At 39.1% G+C, this 17,773-nt stretch overlaps 1 protein-coding gene across 1 annotated transcript; it reads right to left on the bottom strand.

Annotated features, from left to right (window-relative positions):
* Window positions 1–1,133: 1,133 nt before the first annotated feature.
* ggt1l2.1 (gamma-glutamyltransferase 1 like 2.1) lies at window positions 1,134–15,777 on the bottom strand. Its single transcript, XM_073908291.1, has 15 exons — window positions 15,742–15,777; window positions 14,981–15,088; window positions 12,848–12,883; window positions 12,551–12,739; window positions 11,883–12,013; window positions 10,055–10,144; window positions 9,305–9,494; window positions 8,365–8,525; window positions 7,909–8,073; window positions 4,892–5,040; window positions 4,298–4,485; window positions 3,313–3,419; window positions 3,110–3,225; window positions 2,833–2,940; window positions 1,134–2,721 (listed from the first exon to the last, which is right to left on the bottom strand). Exons 2-15 carry the CDS (start codon window positions 15,064–15,066, stop codon window positions 2,497–2,499), a joined length of 1,941 nt encoding a protein of 646 aa, XP_073764392.1. The 5' UTR covers window positions 15,067–15,088; window positions 15,742–15,777; the 3' UTR covers window positions 1,134–2,496.
* Between the last annotated feature and the right edge of the window lie 1,996 nt (window positions 15,778–17,773).

The raw sequence follows: 17,773 nt of genomic DNA, 5'->3' as shown, positions 1-17,773 counted from the left end.
AGATTAAATGGTGGTACCTTCTGATCAATTTATAAGATTTTTTAAATATAACATTTCTTGTTTTAAAAATAACTACAAATTAAATAAATACAGATCATTTGCCTCAACATTAAATTTTTATTTTTATTTTGTGTGCCATGAAAACAGATTATCTTTAATTTATTATTATTATTATTATTATTATTATTATTATTAATAATATTATTATTATTATCGTCATCGTTTTATTGTTATTGTATTTAACGTTGACAAATGTGAGTGATTTTGCTAAACAAAATGCTCAGTGATATTTATGCATCGCTCAGTGTATAAAGTGTGTACAGAATCTTAATGAGGTGATGTTGCATTATTTACTTTGGCTTTGTATTGTAAAAAACAAAATTATCCTTTTAACAAAAAGATTAGGCAATTTTTATTGATTTAGTAATGGGAACATGGTCAACAATGGTCAACAAAACACTGTAATAGTGTTCGATATGGCATGCATTCACCCAATCTACTAAGACGTCACCATACGTCCCATTTTACTGGGTTAGACACTGGACTGATGTTGTAACTAGATTTAGTTCCCTAAAAGGTTAAAACAAATTTATTTGTTTTTCTCTCCTGATTGTATTAAATTCCTATTGGTCGAGTCTCACACTCACAATCTCACTGCAAATGTGCTTGCATATGTTGTACATATATAATGTGTCTGTTGTTTTAATGCTTTGTTTCATAACTTATTGTCCTTGAGTATTGAGAAAGGATCATATGAATAGAGTGCATTAGTCTGTAGTGTGGAAGCCTCTGAGGTTACTTAGCTCAAATTTGAGGAAAAAATGAAGACTTTAATCATAAAATATGAAAACAACATACAAATTTAGTTAAGACCCTTTAGTGTTTCTCAACCACGTTCCTGGAAGAGCACCAGCTCTGCACATTTTCCGTGTCTCCTTAACTAAACACACCTGATTGAGATCATCATCATTAGTAGAAACAGAAAGACCTGTAATGAGTGTGACAGGCAAAGGAGACATCCAACGCATGCAGTGCTGGTGCTTCTCCAAAAATGTGGTTGAGAAACACTGCTTTAAATGATTGCTACACAAAAATGAACAAATTAATGAATATATGAATGAATGAATGAATGAATGAATGAAGGAACTTATTTATTTAACAAGGACAATACACAAAAAATTGCATTAACCTCAAGGAGGAAAGATGCATTGTGCCAGGTTGTAGCAGGATTGCTAATTTCCACCTGCAGTCCCTGCACAGGGTAATATTAAAACAATGATATCAAAATATCCAATTAATTAAAAATAAAAATAAAACAAAACAGCAATGCAAATATCCTGATTCTCTTTCATCCTTCACTTCTCATTTACATTCCCTCTAATTATTTAGCATGCTTTTATCCAAGCAAGATGAGGATTCACTTCTGTTCTCCTTCTGGAGCTCCTCAGTGGGACTGATGTATAATGGGGCATATTATGAAGTCACTACGCTGCACTCATCATAGCATACATTTAAAGAAGAATAAAATTATGAAAACTGAATGCAGTATGTTACAGAAGTCTTTTAGTTTGCTTTCAATATATAAGCTAACAAAGATCAACATAATAAATTGCAATTGAGTAAAAGAGAATAAAGACATTTAATAAGCAGATGTTAAAAGTCCAGGTGGTACATCACAAATATCTTACCATAAAACGAGAGATAGATTAAACAAAGAGTTGAAATATTTACACTTCCTTCTTTCACCTTGTTTCTACTGACCTGGTGAAGGTGCACTTTGGTCTTGTGTGTTTTGTAAAGTGAAGTGAATGGTTGAACTGGCATAAACATACAGGTTTTACATGCACTGTTGGAGAGTGTTTGTTTTATATCTCCTGACTGTCTTCAGTTTCACTTCTTGGTCAGACAAGGTGTCTGTATCTCAGTGTTTATGGGTAAACAAACATCTTCCTCTAGCGTGACTAGTGCATCATGATCATAATCACCATCACCATCATCATCTGAATGCAGGGTGACTATCCGAACCCTGACCTTTCATTATTAATCCTTAATGTAACTTATCAATTTAAAATAAAATGTTAATTATACTATTTACCACTATTAGTATTAATTACGCTGATAGCATTTGGATAATCATTCATGATCAAGAAATATCAATTAAAATGATTCAAAATCATTATTAGTTCAAATTAAAGTACACTGAAAAAAGTGTTGCATGCAGAACTGCTGCAAACAATTTATTTGTGTTGAATTTAAACAAACAAATTTAGTTTAATAATGTTCAACTTAATTTGTTTGTTTAAATTCAACACAAATAAATTGTTTAGAACTTAACGTAAAAAAATTGAGTAAATTCAAGGAATCATCTTTGAATATTTTTTTTCAGTGTATTAGGTAATATGTGATTTATATAATGTCAGAATTAGTAATAATACAAAAATCATGTTGTATCTTACCACCTTGCCATGGCGCATTTGTGCATGGTAAATGTTAATTTTAAGCCCCGTTTAATAGCATCCACAAAACACCCAAACAAATGATTATGTAGCTGTCACTGGACAGCCCTTTCACAGAAGCACTGCTCGGCCTGTAGTATACAGCATCCCTGGTGTCAGATACAGCACAGACTTGGCTCCCTTCCTTTTCAACCACCTGGACCATTGTTAATGAAGTATACTGAGAAATATTATGATACTTCCTCGACAGCCAACCCATTACTGTCTGCGTTCATAAATACAACATAGACAAATTTAGTAACATCATCATCACTTTTTTGATATAGTGAATCTAATTTGCATAATAAAATGTTGTCATGAAGTGTGGAGATCCTACCGAATCAAATCCCTCCTCCACATTTGTCACATTGGGTGGGACCTGAACTCTGGGTTCTGCAACAGCCTTCTGCAGGTTATAGTCAAAGTACAGGTGGTCCAGGATAACCTGTAAAGACAGAAATAGATAAAAGATAAATATATTTTAAAAATCACACAAATATAATGAATCAAATATGACTATACTGATTTGATTTCCATTATGTGGTGATGTAGGCATGTGGTGTAAAGTTGAGTAATGCTTAAATAGTTGTAATCTGTTGATATATTTGTCTCACCTGAGCAACAGATGTGGTGATGTTGGTCCCTCCTGCACCTCCAGCTACCATTCTCACTTTTCTGCTGTCTTTGTCCAGTATTATTGTGGGACACATTGATGAAAGTGGCCTTTTACCTGGTAAAAATATGCCAAAATATTCATTTATACCGGCAGTTTTAATATTGCAATCATTTAAACTCCTCAAATGTATTTTTTCTTCACCTGGTTTGATTGCATTAGGTCCATTTTTCATTTCAGGACTAGTGTAATCCGACATCTGATCATTAAATATAATACCTCTTAAGCATGACATCACACCTGAACCGAAACTGGGAGAACACACATGCACACATGCACAATTAAAAAGAGTCAAGGAACAATGCATCATGAAAAACCCACCACCATGGTGTCATCATAAACTCTACTTGAAAATTTTACCTGTTTACTGGAATAACTTCTAAAGCCAATCAAGCAAAAGGTAAAATCCAAAAGGCGTGTCTGTTTGTGTGTCTGACTTTGTCTCCATACCTCAGATAAACTATCAGTCTCTGTTCAGGACCAATTGGTTCACGGTAATTAGGGGTGTTCTTTTTAATATGTCTTTCAGTATCACTAGCAAAGTATGAACACCCTGAAGTAAATGTTGAATGTGTCAGGTCTATCCCGCAGCTCTTTGATAAGGAGGTAGATCTCTTTCCAACAAAATAAAATAATCTTCACTACTCTAAGACTTTATTTTGTGTTGTTTTGTGGTTTCTTTTACAACCGATTAAGTAATACGCATCGTGTGCAAGGTTTGCATGTGTGACGATTTCTTTTTGATTTAAATACATGAAAAAAAATGCAAACCAAAATTTCAGACTTCAGTGTGCAAAGATCCTCTGGAGCAAAGCCAACAATCATGTCTTGTTTTGATTCATCTGCCATCTACACAACTAATTCGGCAACAAGATATGGTTGGATGGATTTGCTCTACACTGTTTCAATTTACGATGATCTTTTATGTGAAGCTGCTTTGACACAATCTACGTTGTGAAAGTGCTGTACAAATAAAGCTGAATTGAATAACAAAAATTTCTAAAGACAGTTACCTACAGTATTTCACATGTTCAGATTTGTCTTGAAACTGAGCGGGATGCTAAACACTCTCTAGCGAGCTTTGTTGGTCTAACTAAATAGCTTAAACTGGGTGTTTTAGATAACTTACAAGTTATTAATGCTGCTGGTCACCGCCACTGCACTGCCATCTTTAGCGATGACAGATAGATGAGATGTACCGTGGTCGTCAGGTACAATTTTAATGCCCTGCTCATTATAGCTGGTTTGTTTGATGTCATCTTTAATCTTACTCCTGATGTTGTCCGCAAAGCTGTCTGAGGTCATGTATTTAACAAACTGTGAAATAAAAATAGCAAAATATGTAAATATAGGAACATTGAAACAGAGAAAATCAGAACAGGAGCATTAGAGTAAATCACATCAGATATGGCTCTGAGAGATCTGGTCAATCTTTCAGACTTATGTGGCACCTTTCACCCTTGGTTAATTGTGTGTTAGGAAGCATTATAAGTAAATAATATTAATAATAATAATAATAATAATAATAATAATAATAATAATAATAATAATAATAATATCACATAATCAGAGAAAAACAAGGAACATGATTGGCAGAGGACTGTACCATTTGCCAGGCCATTTCCTAAATACACTGTGAAAACACTGTGAGTCACACTAAATGTCTTTAAATCTCATAATAACTCCCCACCACAAAGAAATCCATCAGTATGGTTAAACTGACCTCAGTGACGTTTTTTTCGTGAAGTGGGTCTGCCAGTTTTGCCTTCTGAGCATTAGCAAAGCGGAAAGCCTCTATGATGCGATGATAGGTCAAAGTCATATTCTCTGGTGTGGACACACTTTTGTTTGAGAGGTTGAAACCTGAAGAATCTGAAATCAGATGTTTCATCATTAACTAAATTAACTAATAACTTAATGTTTTATTATTCATGCAATGTTGGATTTTAGTTAAATGTTTAGCACTTACCTAAGACACATCCCTATTATGTTGATATCAGACAATTTAAACATACCCAATCAGTGCATTCTATGGTCCCTTTAAAAGTAATCGCTTTGTTGGTTTAAAATACTTTTCAGATTTAACTGTAATTTGTTTAATACCCATTTAAAATGAAACTGTGAAGAAAGTTACTCACATTTTACATTTAAAATACAAAATTAAGTTACAAATGATTGTTACTACCTACTCCTTTCAGTCAATGGCAATATATAAGGAATGTTCCAACAGATCCGGTTGCTCCCAGAAGACAAACCGATGCTGCATTATTCATTCATTCATTTTCTTGTCGGCTTAGTCCCTTTATTAATCCGGGGTCGCCACAGCGGAATGAACCGCCAACTTATCCAGCAAGTTTTTACGCAGCAGATGCCCTTCTCTGGGAAATATCCACACACACACTCATATACTACTGACAATTTAGCCTACACAATTCACCTGTACCGCATGTGTTTGGACTGTGGGGGAAACCGGAGCACCCGGAGGAAATCCACACAAACGCAGGGAGAACATGCAAACTCCACACAGAAATGCCAACTAAGCAGTGGCTCGAACCAGCGACCCAGCAACCTTCTTGCTGTAAGGCAACAGCACTACCTACTGCGCCACTGCCTCGCCAAATGCTGCATTATCACAGCTGAAATCTCAAGGTAAAAGAACCACCCAGAGTGATTGTGTGGCAAGTTCTTCCTTTTGGAACTGCTTGTCCCACCTGTTGTGCAGTGTATGTATGCTCTTCAAGGCAAGTCTTGGACAACAGTTAACATTAAGAATGATGTGAGACATGTCCTTTTATGTAGAAAATTGTCTGCAACGTTTCACAACAACAGAATAAGTCAACAAAGTCAGTCTGTACAGGCCCATTCACTGCCAGTCATAGAACCCTCTTTGAATATACATCAGATGACGGCACCAATTTTACAGGAGGAGAGAGATAATCTTAAAGAAGCCTTTGCAGATTTTTCTCCTGGGCTTCAAGCACAGCTAGCCAAACAACAGATTGAATTCCGATTCAAGTCCCTAAATACAAACTTTAGAGGCTGCTAAGAGGGAGAAATTTGCTCTCTCAAGCCAGCGCTGACAGTCACCATTGTATCCTTTCTAGGAACACAAACTGTTAGTGGGTAGTGAAGGGATTCTACTCAAAACCCTTTGGGCTATACTTCCTCTGACATCGCAGACCCCAATCCCATCACTCCAGGCTTACCAAACCGTGAGGGCAGTGTAAGTTCACACTTCTATCAAACACCCTCACTCAATGCATCCGCCATGTCTTTAACCCAAATCTCCAAGAAGATCACAGTCCACAAACTCCGTTTGAAGTCTCAAAGGCCAGTATCCACACTCCAAGCTATCACAAGGAATCTGAAATCTCACCCCTTACCATTTCACTCGCTATACATAGCATGCTTTAAGGGAAACCTTGTGAAAATAACGACTCCCCAACAAAGACTAAACAAAAGCTAAGGCCGTACTCACACTAGGTACAGTTGCCTCGAACCAGGCCAAAGCACGATTGTCCCCTCTCCCGTCTCCCCCGACGGCCGGCACTCACACCACAATCGGGCCTCGGCATGCTTCTGTCATCGCTGCTGCGCTGTTCAGTGAGAAGCGCTCTCACTCAGCAGCACAGTGGAGATTTCTCTAGTTATATCGCTTCAGTCGTTATATGCAGTGACACGCAGTCAAATATTTCGCCGAACAGATTCACCACTTTTGGCGCTCATAAGCAATCATAAAGCCCTCGTGCTGCAGGAACGAGGAGGTCTGCTGAAGGTGTGCAGCTGTCGTGCAGTGAGGGGGTTGCATCTTTAATAAACGACGGCAGTTTGCGTTCACTGAACAGCAAGAATGATTAATACATCCATATGAAACAGTCACTTAAAAGTCACGTCTCGCTTTCAGTTTCGGGCTTTGGCGCGTTTTGCACTCACACTACAAATGTACTGCGCCAAAGCCCAAGTGAACCGCACTCAGGCCCACCTCTTCCAACCAGGCCAGGGCCGGCCAAGTGAACCTTGCCTGAGCCCGATTCAGCGCACTCACACTTCTCAAACGATCCGGGAAACGGGCCTGGGCACAGTTCGGATAGCATAGTGTAAGTAGGCCCAGAGACTCATGTGACTAGAATGATTTAATCCATTTTAAGACATGAACACAGTGGCCATTACTGTCTTAGACCTCTCGTCTGTCCTCTGATCTATAACATTCCAACAGCATGGAGTAATTTGACTGCAAAGGATCCAGCCAATCTAATTCCATAAAACATTAGTCATAATCAAGAACATGCATCATAAATGAATAAGTCAATCTAAATTAGCACTATAGATGAGCTCTTAACCAGCAGTTTATCTCTATATAGCAATTTATTTCTTAAGTTCTTAAGAGCTACCTGAGCTCAAACTCCCCTCTAACCCTGCAAACAGGAGAGAGCCCTGGGCTCAAGAAACTCAAGGCTCTCTCTCGGGACAGTGTGCTTTATAATCAATCGTTTGCAGCTTGCAAACAAGCTTTATAATCAATCATCAGCTAAGTGTGAACTCTTGAAAAATTTGTGAAAATTGCTCAGTTGTTGTGACAATAAACAGGTTACTACCATATTTCAAACATTGTTGAACTCTCTAACAAGACATCATGTAACTGGTTTCAAACCTAACTAGCAACTTATCTAAATTAGATGTTGTTTCTAAAGCAAAGTAACTTTTACAAAATGCAATGAAGTAAATGTGATTTGCTACTACCTGCTGTACCGTTGCCCAGGAGTATTTTCATGATCAGAGCGAGCACAGGTCCACCGAATGGAGCAGTAGGAGCAAAAAATATGTATTTCCCCACTGTAAAGTTCAATGCATACTTTTGCAGATCTGGCTTATAACGCTTAAGGTCTTCACGTGTGATGTTTCCTCCTGTGTTGTCAGAAACAAGTTGTTAGCTTAAACCAATGGTCACCAAACTTGTTCCCGGAGGGCCGATGTCCTGCTGATTTTAGCTCTAACCCTAATCCAACACACCTGAACAAGCTAATCAAAGTCTTACTAGGTACACTTGAAACATCCTGGCAGGTGTGTTGAGGCAAGTTGGAGCTAAACCCTGCAGGGCACACCGGCCCTAATGAACTGGGATTGGTGACCCCTGGCTGAAACAAATGAGTTCAGTAGAAACTCAAATATGGGAAAAAGTTTAAGGTATGAAATAACCAGCAACTGTGATTTCATCCAGTATACTCTGAGTCAGGGACCCATCGTAAAATGCATCTGGTCCTTCTTCTGCTATTGTCCGGTAGGTTTTAGCTAGCTTGGGAAATCTGGTAAAATTGCTTTCCTTCAAGGGCTTATTGTCTGAGTCGCAAAACACTTCACTGAAGAGAAAGACAAGAGCACAATTAAGATGATGTTATAATTATTACAGATACAATTTGCATTATGACAGTATTAGGAATTATGTTGATTTGTGGCAAAAACTTAGTCCCGCAGACGTTATGGAGACCACAAAATACATCCCGGGAGGTAAGTAATCGTGCAGTTTTTGTTTTCGTGAATCCACGCAACTCGTGCCCAAACGTAAAGCCGCCGGAGGCCGCTGTCGAGTGACCATTGGTCCAACTGACTAAATGACTGAATGATTGACTGGGTGACCGGCCAATCGGCTGACCCACCCTCCTCCTCCTTCTTCTCTAAAACCAACCGGTTTTACCGATTGACCTGCACGCCAGCCCGCTTGCTTCCCTAAACCCAAGCAACGATTTACATAAGCCATCTAGAAAAAGAAAAGCCCTTGTCTGATTTGACCACATTTTCAATTTGATCACATTCTCACCCTGTTATGAATTTGTTCACTTTATTTTTTGTACTCTGTTTTTGTCTTAGCTGATTTCTGGTCGTCGTGGTCAGCTCCTTTCCCGGTCTCCCCTTCGCTGACTTATATGACGAGCTAACCGGACAAACTGGTTGCGGCAGGAAAGCCTTTCACACGGAGGTGAGCTGTCAGCGGGAGAGCGCGAAGAAGAGGAGCGGTATCACACCGCCCCATAGCGTTCGCTTAAATGCCATATGTACCTCCGGCTTCGTAAATTGCGGTCTCCAGAAACGTCCTCGGGACGAGCTTGGCTTGGTTTATGTGGTACATAAATATTCTCACCGCAATGCTATATTTTTCCGAATTTTCCTTTCTTCCATATTGATGGCATAGGCCAGGCCTTTGCTAATGTTAAATCCCTCCGATGCCAGCTTTATACTGGGCTCAAACAGATCTTTCCATGGGAGTTTCCCATACCTATCATGAGCCATTTTATAACCACGCAGTTCTCCTGGTACAGCTATTAATAATCCTGACAATCAGGACAAAAACAAGGAGAAAATCAAGTCATTTATGATCCTACACTGGAAGAAATATTCAGTTTGTTGTTTATTTTGGATTATCATTAGAACCATACAGAACCTCCAAACATTTTTTTGTTATTTCTGCGCAGATTTTTTTTTTTTAAAACTGTGGATTTATCCAGAATGAATTTTGAAAGTATAATAACTAAAAACCTAAAAAGTGAAACAAAAAAATAACTTTTAAACTTTTATTTAATTAAGGTTTACAACCCAATTCCAATTAGATCAATTCGTTTGGTAACCAAATCATAAACTCATATGTCTACTAAAAGACAGAAACAAATACTTTACAAACTGTATTTTTAATCATTCATAAACATATGCATGTTAGTCCATAATATTACCGCAATTAATATAAAAATAAATACATATATTTACAGTAAACTAGATGGACAAAAAAGGCGCATTTCTGCACACATAGATTCTGTGTGGGCCTAATTATCATTAACAGGTAATGTGCTTATTAAATCTGTGTTGTAAAGGTATAATTATGTATGGTGGATGATACCTGGATTCTCTTTTTGGGGCTCCTTGTCAAACATGTTTGCTGTAGCACTCATTGGGGCAGTCTCTCGAGCATTAATTATCTCCACGGTTCCTGTGGGTGAAGACATCAAACTTTAAGTTTTCATTAACCACAATGAGATGCTGGTCATAGTCCACAGATCAACTAGGTTGTTGTGGTTACTGGATCAGCACCTTTTTATGTCCTGGATCAGTATTTCTGTCAAAGCTGCAAAGTCTAATCTAGCCAAGGCATAACCTACCTGTAACATCAATAGGTTGGTAACTGGGATGTCTGCTTTTGTAGAACTGTTTCATAAAACTAAAATCTTTACAAATATTTGTTTACTCAGATCATCTCCCAGTGGTGACATGGTGTACAACTTTTAACATGACCTCAGATCAGTTTAACTGATTTGTAGACATTGTTATGATTTCATGTTAAAATTATATAAATGAAAAGAAAAATAGTAGTTCTCATCTCTCATCTCATTTTCGTCTGCTTATCCGGGGACGGGTCATGGGGGCAGCAGTCTTAGGAGAGAACTCCTGACTCCCCTCTCCCCAAACACTTCCTCCAGCTCCTTTGGGGGTTAATGAGGTGTTCCCAAGCCAGCCGAGAAACTTAGTCCCTCCAGCGTGTCCTGGGTCCTCCCTGAGGCCTACTCCAGGTGGAACATGCCTGGAATATTTCCCTAGATAGGCGTCCAGGAGGTATTCGAAACAGATGTCCGAGCCAGCTCAGCTGACTTTCGATGAGGAGGAGCAGAGGCTCTACTCTGAGCTCCTCCCGGGTGTCAGAGCTCCTCATCCTATCAATAAGGGTGCGCCCTGCCACCCTTCGAAGGAAACTCAATTCAACCACTTGTATCCAAGATCTTGTCCTTTCTCATGACCACAGGTGAGAGTAGGAACGTAGATTAACCGATAAATCGAGAGCTTTCCCTTTCGGCTCAGCTCCTTCTTTACCACAACGGACCGTTACATTAACCACATTACTGCTGCAGATGTACCGATCCGCCTCCGAACCACCTTTTTCCGCCTCAGACTTGGAGGTGCTGCTTCTCATCCCAGCCATGTCAAACTTCCCTAAGCGGACCCCCTCCAGCCCAAGGCTGCACTTTAAAATTCTATTCATAAAAAATATGAACAGAATTGGTGACAAGGGGTAGCCCTCCCAGAGCCCAACATGCACTGGAAACATGTTTATATCAAGTTATTTTCAAAATATAAGCCTTGAACTCTTAACATTTAATGACAATAGATAATATGCTGAGTGTATTTAACAGGTTATGCATTTAATTGTTTCCAATGTGTTTGTAAAACCCAATTTTAATGAATGTTTTTGTTGCAACAACATAATTTTGACCAGCAGGTGTCTCTTTCATGTGGTGAATATTTTTTGAGCAATTAGATTAATTGATTTGAATCTTTGAAAAGCTTAATTTCTTCCATCACTACTGGTTGCAATGGTGTACATGCTACTATTTCAGTCCTATCCTTAACCCAGAAACACAATTCATGATTAGAAATCATACAGAGAAATGCTGGATGATGTTCACATTCACTTGGTCAAGGTGTTGCTTGCATCTGAATTAGTTGCTCATTAACGCCTGAACTTAAATCTCCTTGTCCAAGTTGAACATGTTTTCGGGGCAGATTTAAAATCAGTTGAGTGGGGAAGCGCAGCCTATAGTTACCAAAATTAGCTGGTGGAAGGCTGTATCAACGCATCTCTGTCCCTTTTTTATGGGTGCTTTAGAGAAACAGCTTCTTAGTTTTGTGCAGTATTAATGTCTTTTCTTTAAAACAAAGAGTCAACTGAAAACTACCGTTTATTGCATTGTATATGGTGAACACGCTTCCTCCACCGATGCCCATACTCTGTGGGTTAATCACACTCACACACAGCAGAGCAGCGATAGCAGCATCCACTGCTGAACCATTGCGTCCCAGAATGTCCCTGCAAAGACAGAAGAGTGATCCATTAGTATCTGGATACAGCCTTTATGATGCAGTCTGAGTATGAGTAAAGCTAAACTGGCAGCAGCCTAATAAACATCTTCAGTACTGCATAACTAATTATACTTAGCTTATGCAAATACATTTTTCCTGCTTGCAAGAATAAAGTATGCAGTAAATAACTGGGTTTCTAATAAAGAATGTATTTTTCAAGGTGTGTTTTTTTAACCAGTATAGTTCAAACATGTTCAAACTGTATGTTCTCCAGGAGTGTATAATGGCTATATTACTACCCACCTTTGGTTATAAGAACTAAATTACGAAAATTAGTCATACGGCCAGTTACCCAAGGCTTATTTCTCCTAATACCTTCCTGGTGGCTTATTACACATCACTAGGAACCTAATAGTTCTAAAATCTTTGAAAATAATTAACCTCAAAATGCATAGTCAAAGGTTGCAGAATTATCACTGCTCACATAATGAAGACCATAGGATACATGTGGAAACATGAATGTAGAGGCTCTTTAAAATCCTACCTTCCAATTTTTGAGCAAATTTCTGCATCTGCTGCCACTGCTGCTTTTTCATTGCAGTTTACAATGGGTGTCATAATGGGTGTATTGAGTTTCACAGAGGGTAAAGAGCGTCGAGTGTGTGTCACAGTAGATCTCTGAGTCAGTGTCAGAAATAAAACCATTGCAATCACAAAAGCGATCGATATATACCTGAAAGAAAGACACCAGAGTTGGACAATTTGTTCTAATGTTCTTTGATATTTTTGGTAAATTATTTTTAACGTTCTATGAAGCTCTAGGTGTGTTTGTGCACATTACCTTTTTGGCCTGCTTGAATATAGCTCATTAAAGGCACTACAACAACAAAGGAAACAACAAAAATGTTAAACAATGTATGTTAAAACAAATTAACTTGAGAATGATGGAAGATAACATTCAGAACATTCAGTTCTTTGTTGGGTCCTTTCATCATCCCCATGATTGTGTTTTTGTTCCTTGGATGTGTATGTACAGCACCGACTGTTGTTGAACACTGTAAACTGACTGTTGTTAAACACGTTAAAAATATTCTGATGCTTGCTATACACTCCAAAAAGCAAACTTTTGAAGCAGTCCATAATAAACAGGTGAACTGGTGATAGGTGAGGGCTTCAGTCTTTGCATGTGAAAAAGGATTGTGGCTCATCATTTTGTGCCAAAAGTCATGTGAGGATTGTCAAACACATTTCTTCTCACACCCACACCCTCAGACTTACACCCACACCCTCAGACTTACAGCCCTGCCATTTTCCCTCAGACCTACAGCCCTGACATTTACCCTCAGACCTCCAGCCCTGCCATTTTCCCTCAGACCTCCAGCCCTGCCATTTTCCCTCAGACCTACAGCCCTGACATTTCCCCTCAGACCTCCAGCCCTGCCATTTCCCCTAAGACCTCCAGCCCTGCCATTTTCCCTCAGACATACAGCCCTGCCGGGTCCCCTCAGACCTGAAGTGCCGCCGGTTCCCCTTATACCTCCAGCCCTGCCATTTCCCCTCAGACCTCCAGCCCTGCCATTTCCCCTAAGACCTCCAGCCCTGCCATTTTCCCTCAGACCTACAGCCCTGACATTTCCCCTCAGACCTCCAGCCCTGCCATTTCCCCTAAGACCTCCAGCCCTGCCATTTCCCCTAAGACCTCCAGCCCTGCCATTTTCCCTCAGACATACAGCCCTGCCGGGTCCCCTCAGACCTGAAGCGCCGCTGGTTCCCCTAATACCTCCAGCCCTGCCATTTCCCCTCAGACCTCCAGCCCTGCCATTTCCCCTAAGACCTCCAGCCCTGCTATTTTCCCTCAGACATACAGCCCTGCCGGGTCCCCTCAGACCTGAAGCGCCGCCGGTTCCCCTTATACCTCCAGCCCTGCCATTTCCCCTCAGACCTCCAGCCCTGCCATTTCCCCTTAGACCTACAGCCCTGCTATTTTCCCTCAGACATACAGCCCTGCTGGTTCCCCTCAGACCTGCAGCTTTGCCATTTGTCCTCAGACCTACTGCCCTGCCGGTTCCCTTCAGACCTACTGCCCTGTCGGTTCCACTCAGACCTACAAGCCCTGCTGGTTTCCCTCAGACCTTCAGCCCTGCCATTTCTCTTCAGAGCTCCAGCCCTGCAATTTCCCATCAGACCTCCATCCCTGCTGCTTTCTTTCAGACCTCTTGCCCTGCCAGCTACCCTCAGACCTACAGCCCTTCCATTTCCCCTCAGACCTACAGCCTTGTTGGTTCCCCTCAGACCTACAGGCCTGCTATTTCCCTCCAGACCTACAGTCCTGCTAGTTCCCCTCAGACCTCCAGCTTTGCCATTTCCATTCAGACCTCCAGCCCTGCAATTTCCCCTCAGACCTCCAGTCCCGCTGGTTCCCTTCAGACCTCAAGCCCTGCCGACTCAACAATACACCTAACTTTTCCAATAAACCCCTCAGTGCACCCTTAGCCTAAGCCTTCATCTTCTCCACCCTGCTGCCTCTCCTGGCCCCTCCCTTTGTTAATCTCACCCTCCTGTGATGATTGTTTTTTTTTTGTGTGTGTGATGTTCCTGTTCCTTGAATTTGTATGTACTTAAAAACTATTCTAGCAGATGTGAATCGATTCGCACTAAATTAATTTAAAAACAAAACAAACAAGCTTCTTTAGGTTTTAGGTCACAGTGGTTCAGAAAAAGGTTGACCCGCACTATATTTATCTGTTTAACATTTAACAACTGAAAGTCTATAAATGTATTTATGCATCAATTGATTTTTTTTTACTGGATAGACAGACAAATCATACAGTCAGATAGATAGATAGATAGATAGATAGATAGATAGATAGATAGATAGATAGATAGATAGATAGATAGATAGATAGATAGATAGATAGTCAGACAGACAGACAGACAGACAGACAGACAGACAGACAAACAGACAGATATATACCGTAAAACGAAACTCAAGGAACCAGATAAAATCTCTCGAGGCAAGACGTCCTGATTTCCAAATCTGCTACTCATGTTTATAGACATGACTGGACTGGATTTATAGAATCTGTCAGAAACAGAGCAACAATGTATCATCAACACAAAACATCCAGTTTTTAGCAAATAAAAGTGTTTTATTGCTCCATTTCTGATTGTAAAATAAAATAAAACAGGAACAGCAGAATGAAACACTTTTCTAACAGAAACTTGCTGATGCAAATGGCTACAAAAAAGACATAAAGATTTGTTGAAAATTACAGATTTGTTAGATCATTAATAATGCATTAAGCATCTTTGGGGCATTAAACACTGCCTAGAAATTACCCTGCTCACTCAACATATTGTGCTAAATAGTAACAGTGCCATAAACAAATTTTAATTGATGCATTATTTAAAGAAAAGTTGCACTTCTCAATAAGAAAAAAACAGCCTCAAACTTACCAATGCTTTTTTATATCCAATAAATCTTGTAATCAAACAACTCAAACAATATCTAAATATAGTAGATTAGCTAAAGTAAAAATTTTAAATATACATGAATAAGTTAGATCATTAGATATTACATTAATTACAGTTGAGCATTTAACCCTGCCTTGAATTGACCCAGCTCATTAAACTGTGCTAAATGGTAACAGCGCCACAAACAACTTTTAATTATTTAAAGAAGAAATACACCTGTCAATAGGAAAGTGAAAAAATCTGAATTAGCCTCATACTTACTGGTGTTTTATAGTCCAAGTGCTCCTTTCTGGAACTATCCACCTACTTTAAATCAAGAAAAAATGACACCAACTTCTTATGTCCTATATTAGCCACTAGAGGCTGTCTGTGTTTGTAATATATAGTGATCTGTCAAAGACAAACTGCCCAAGCCAGTCTGTACTGTTTGATTTTATTCTGTCACATTGTTTTCTATGCAAACAACACAGTTTTAATCCAAACAGCCTGTAAAGGCATAGGATGCTAGGCAGTCTGAACCATACTATACCATGTTTATCTGAAAAGTGAAAATGGCTTACGCAGATAAGTTTGCTGCCATGTATATTTTTAGAGGCTGTCCAGTAAGGCTGAGAAACTGAGTCTTATTTCTTGGTATCGATTTGAAGTTATTTGTTGTGAATGCTTAAACTTGGTGACATTGTTGATGTATTCTGTTTAGTCAACAGGCTGCACTGAAATCGAAACTACTCAAATCCAGGTACAAGTTGATGTATTTAACATATTTACAATGAGTTAACGTGTCTTTTTTAAGTTGTAAAGTGTTAACGTATTACGTTTATGCAAATTAATAAATAATTTTGAACTTTTTTTTATAATCTGTATCTAAATATTTGTATCTCAGGGGATATGCTGGTCATTTAGGGGTCTAAAGAAGGTATATTAAATATAGATGGAGATTTTGGGTAAAAATGTATTTTGATGGTCCATTTGAGTATTAGTAGACTGTCTGCTTAATATCTGCTGATTCTGCTCCTTCAACAGACATTTAACTGACTATAAGAAACGTCGCAAGTACATGTCAACTTACACTAACCCAAACCCCAACCCTAACAGTCTACTTATAATGTAATGAGAATTAGGCGGCATGTAGATGCAATGTAACTAAATGGACTATCAAAATATAGGGTGACCAGATTTTGCTTTATAAAATAATTGCAATACTAAATAAGTTTAAAATGTGCCTTGTTGAATATTACAAAATCATTAAATGGCCTCAAACACCATTGTTACCTCATTCCCATGTAAATTCCATGAGTAAAAACGCCACGTACATAGCAAAATATTTCTGGCCCAGCTCTGGCCCACACAATCAGCTTTTGCTTTGCCCACTTGTTGCAGTGAATTATGGTACATGACTGGACCAAGCCTGGCTTCCAGACAATGGCCAAACATGGACCATATCTGGGCCAAGACTCAGCCAAGATAATAACCCATAATTGGGCCAGATATTTTGTTGTGTCCCAACTGCAATGAAATTGATAAACCCAGGGAGCATGGTGCTTTATGGGTGTGTTTTTTTCCCAAAGTGACCTAAAATTTTGTTCTTTACTCAAAAAATAATTTAAAAGCATTTTAAATGTGGGTCAAGATAGGGAAAACTTTGGTGGCCCACATATCAGTTTTGAACAACTGGACCAAATACTACCTTATGTTTGGCCCACATGCTGTATGCCAATGCCGGATGAATGCCTGATTTGCCAGCTTCATGCCAAATCTGGGCCAGAATTATTTGCTACTTGGGCAGTGAAAAACAGGCCAATCAGAACACAAGACTGTTGTTATGGGGCTATTCGCCAGCATGTCTTCAACATTTGCATGTACTTTAGGTCACGTTTTCCGTCAGCCAGAATACATGAGCAAAATAATCTTGTTTTTTCTTTTGACGTAAGATTATTTTGCTTACCCCATTGGCAGATTATTTTGCTTGTTTTAAGGAAAAACTCACTTAATATTGGCATATTATTTCTCAAAACAAGACAATATGTTTTGCTTGTCTAGAAAACTCTTCTTGATTTAGGAATTTTTAGATATTTGGACTACAAACAAGAGAAAAAAATCTAAGTAAGAAAAGCATTTTTTGCAGTGTAGCTGCCGCTATATGTGGGACTCTAGGAAACAGACGGAGACAAAGCCAGCCAAACCCAATTGTTTTCTGAGCGTTGCTGGCAGAAAATGAAACGCAGGACATATGTATTATATATTTATCCAGTGCCACCCCTAAGAGTAGTAAGTTATGTTTAAACTTTATCAT

This window comes from Danio rerio, chromosome 1 (genome assembly GCF_049306965.1).
Source record: "Danio rerio strain Tuebingen ecotype United States chromosome 1, GRCz12tu, whole genome shotgun sequence".
NCBI classification, from domain to species: domain Eukaryota; kingdom Metazoa; phylum Chordata; class Actinopteri; order Cypriniformes; family Danionidae; genus Danio; species Danio rerio.
Note: the sequence above shows the minus strand (reverse complement) of the source record. Positions and strands in the feature narration are given on the sequence as shown.

Bases quoted from the DNA above. Each gene is read 5' to 3' on its own strand.
- ggt1l2.1 (XM_073908291.1), bottom strand. From the start codon at position 15,066: ATGTCTATAAACATGAGTAGCAGATTTGGAAATCAGGACGTCTTGCCT. The intron at 10,145-11,882 runs GTAGTTTTCAGT...CTTCACCCACAG, and splicing joins CATATACAATGCAATAAACG to GAACCGTGGAGATAATTAAT. The intron at 3,226-3,312 runs GTGAAGAAAAAA...TATTTTTACCAG, and splicing joins ACCTAATGCAATCAAACCAG to GTAAAAGGCCACTTTCATCA.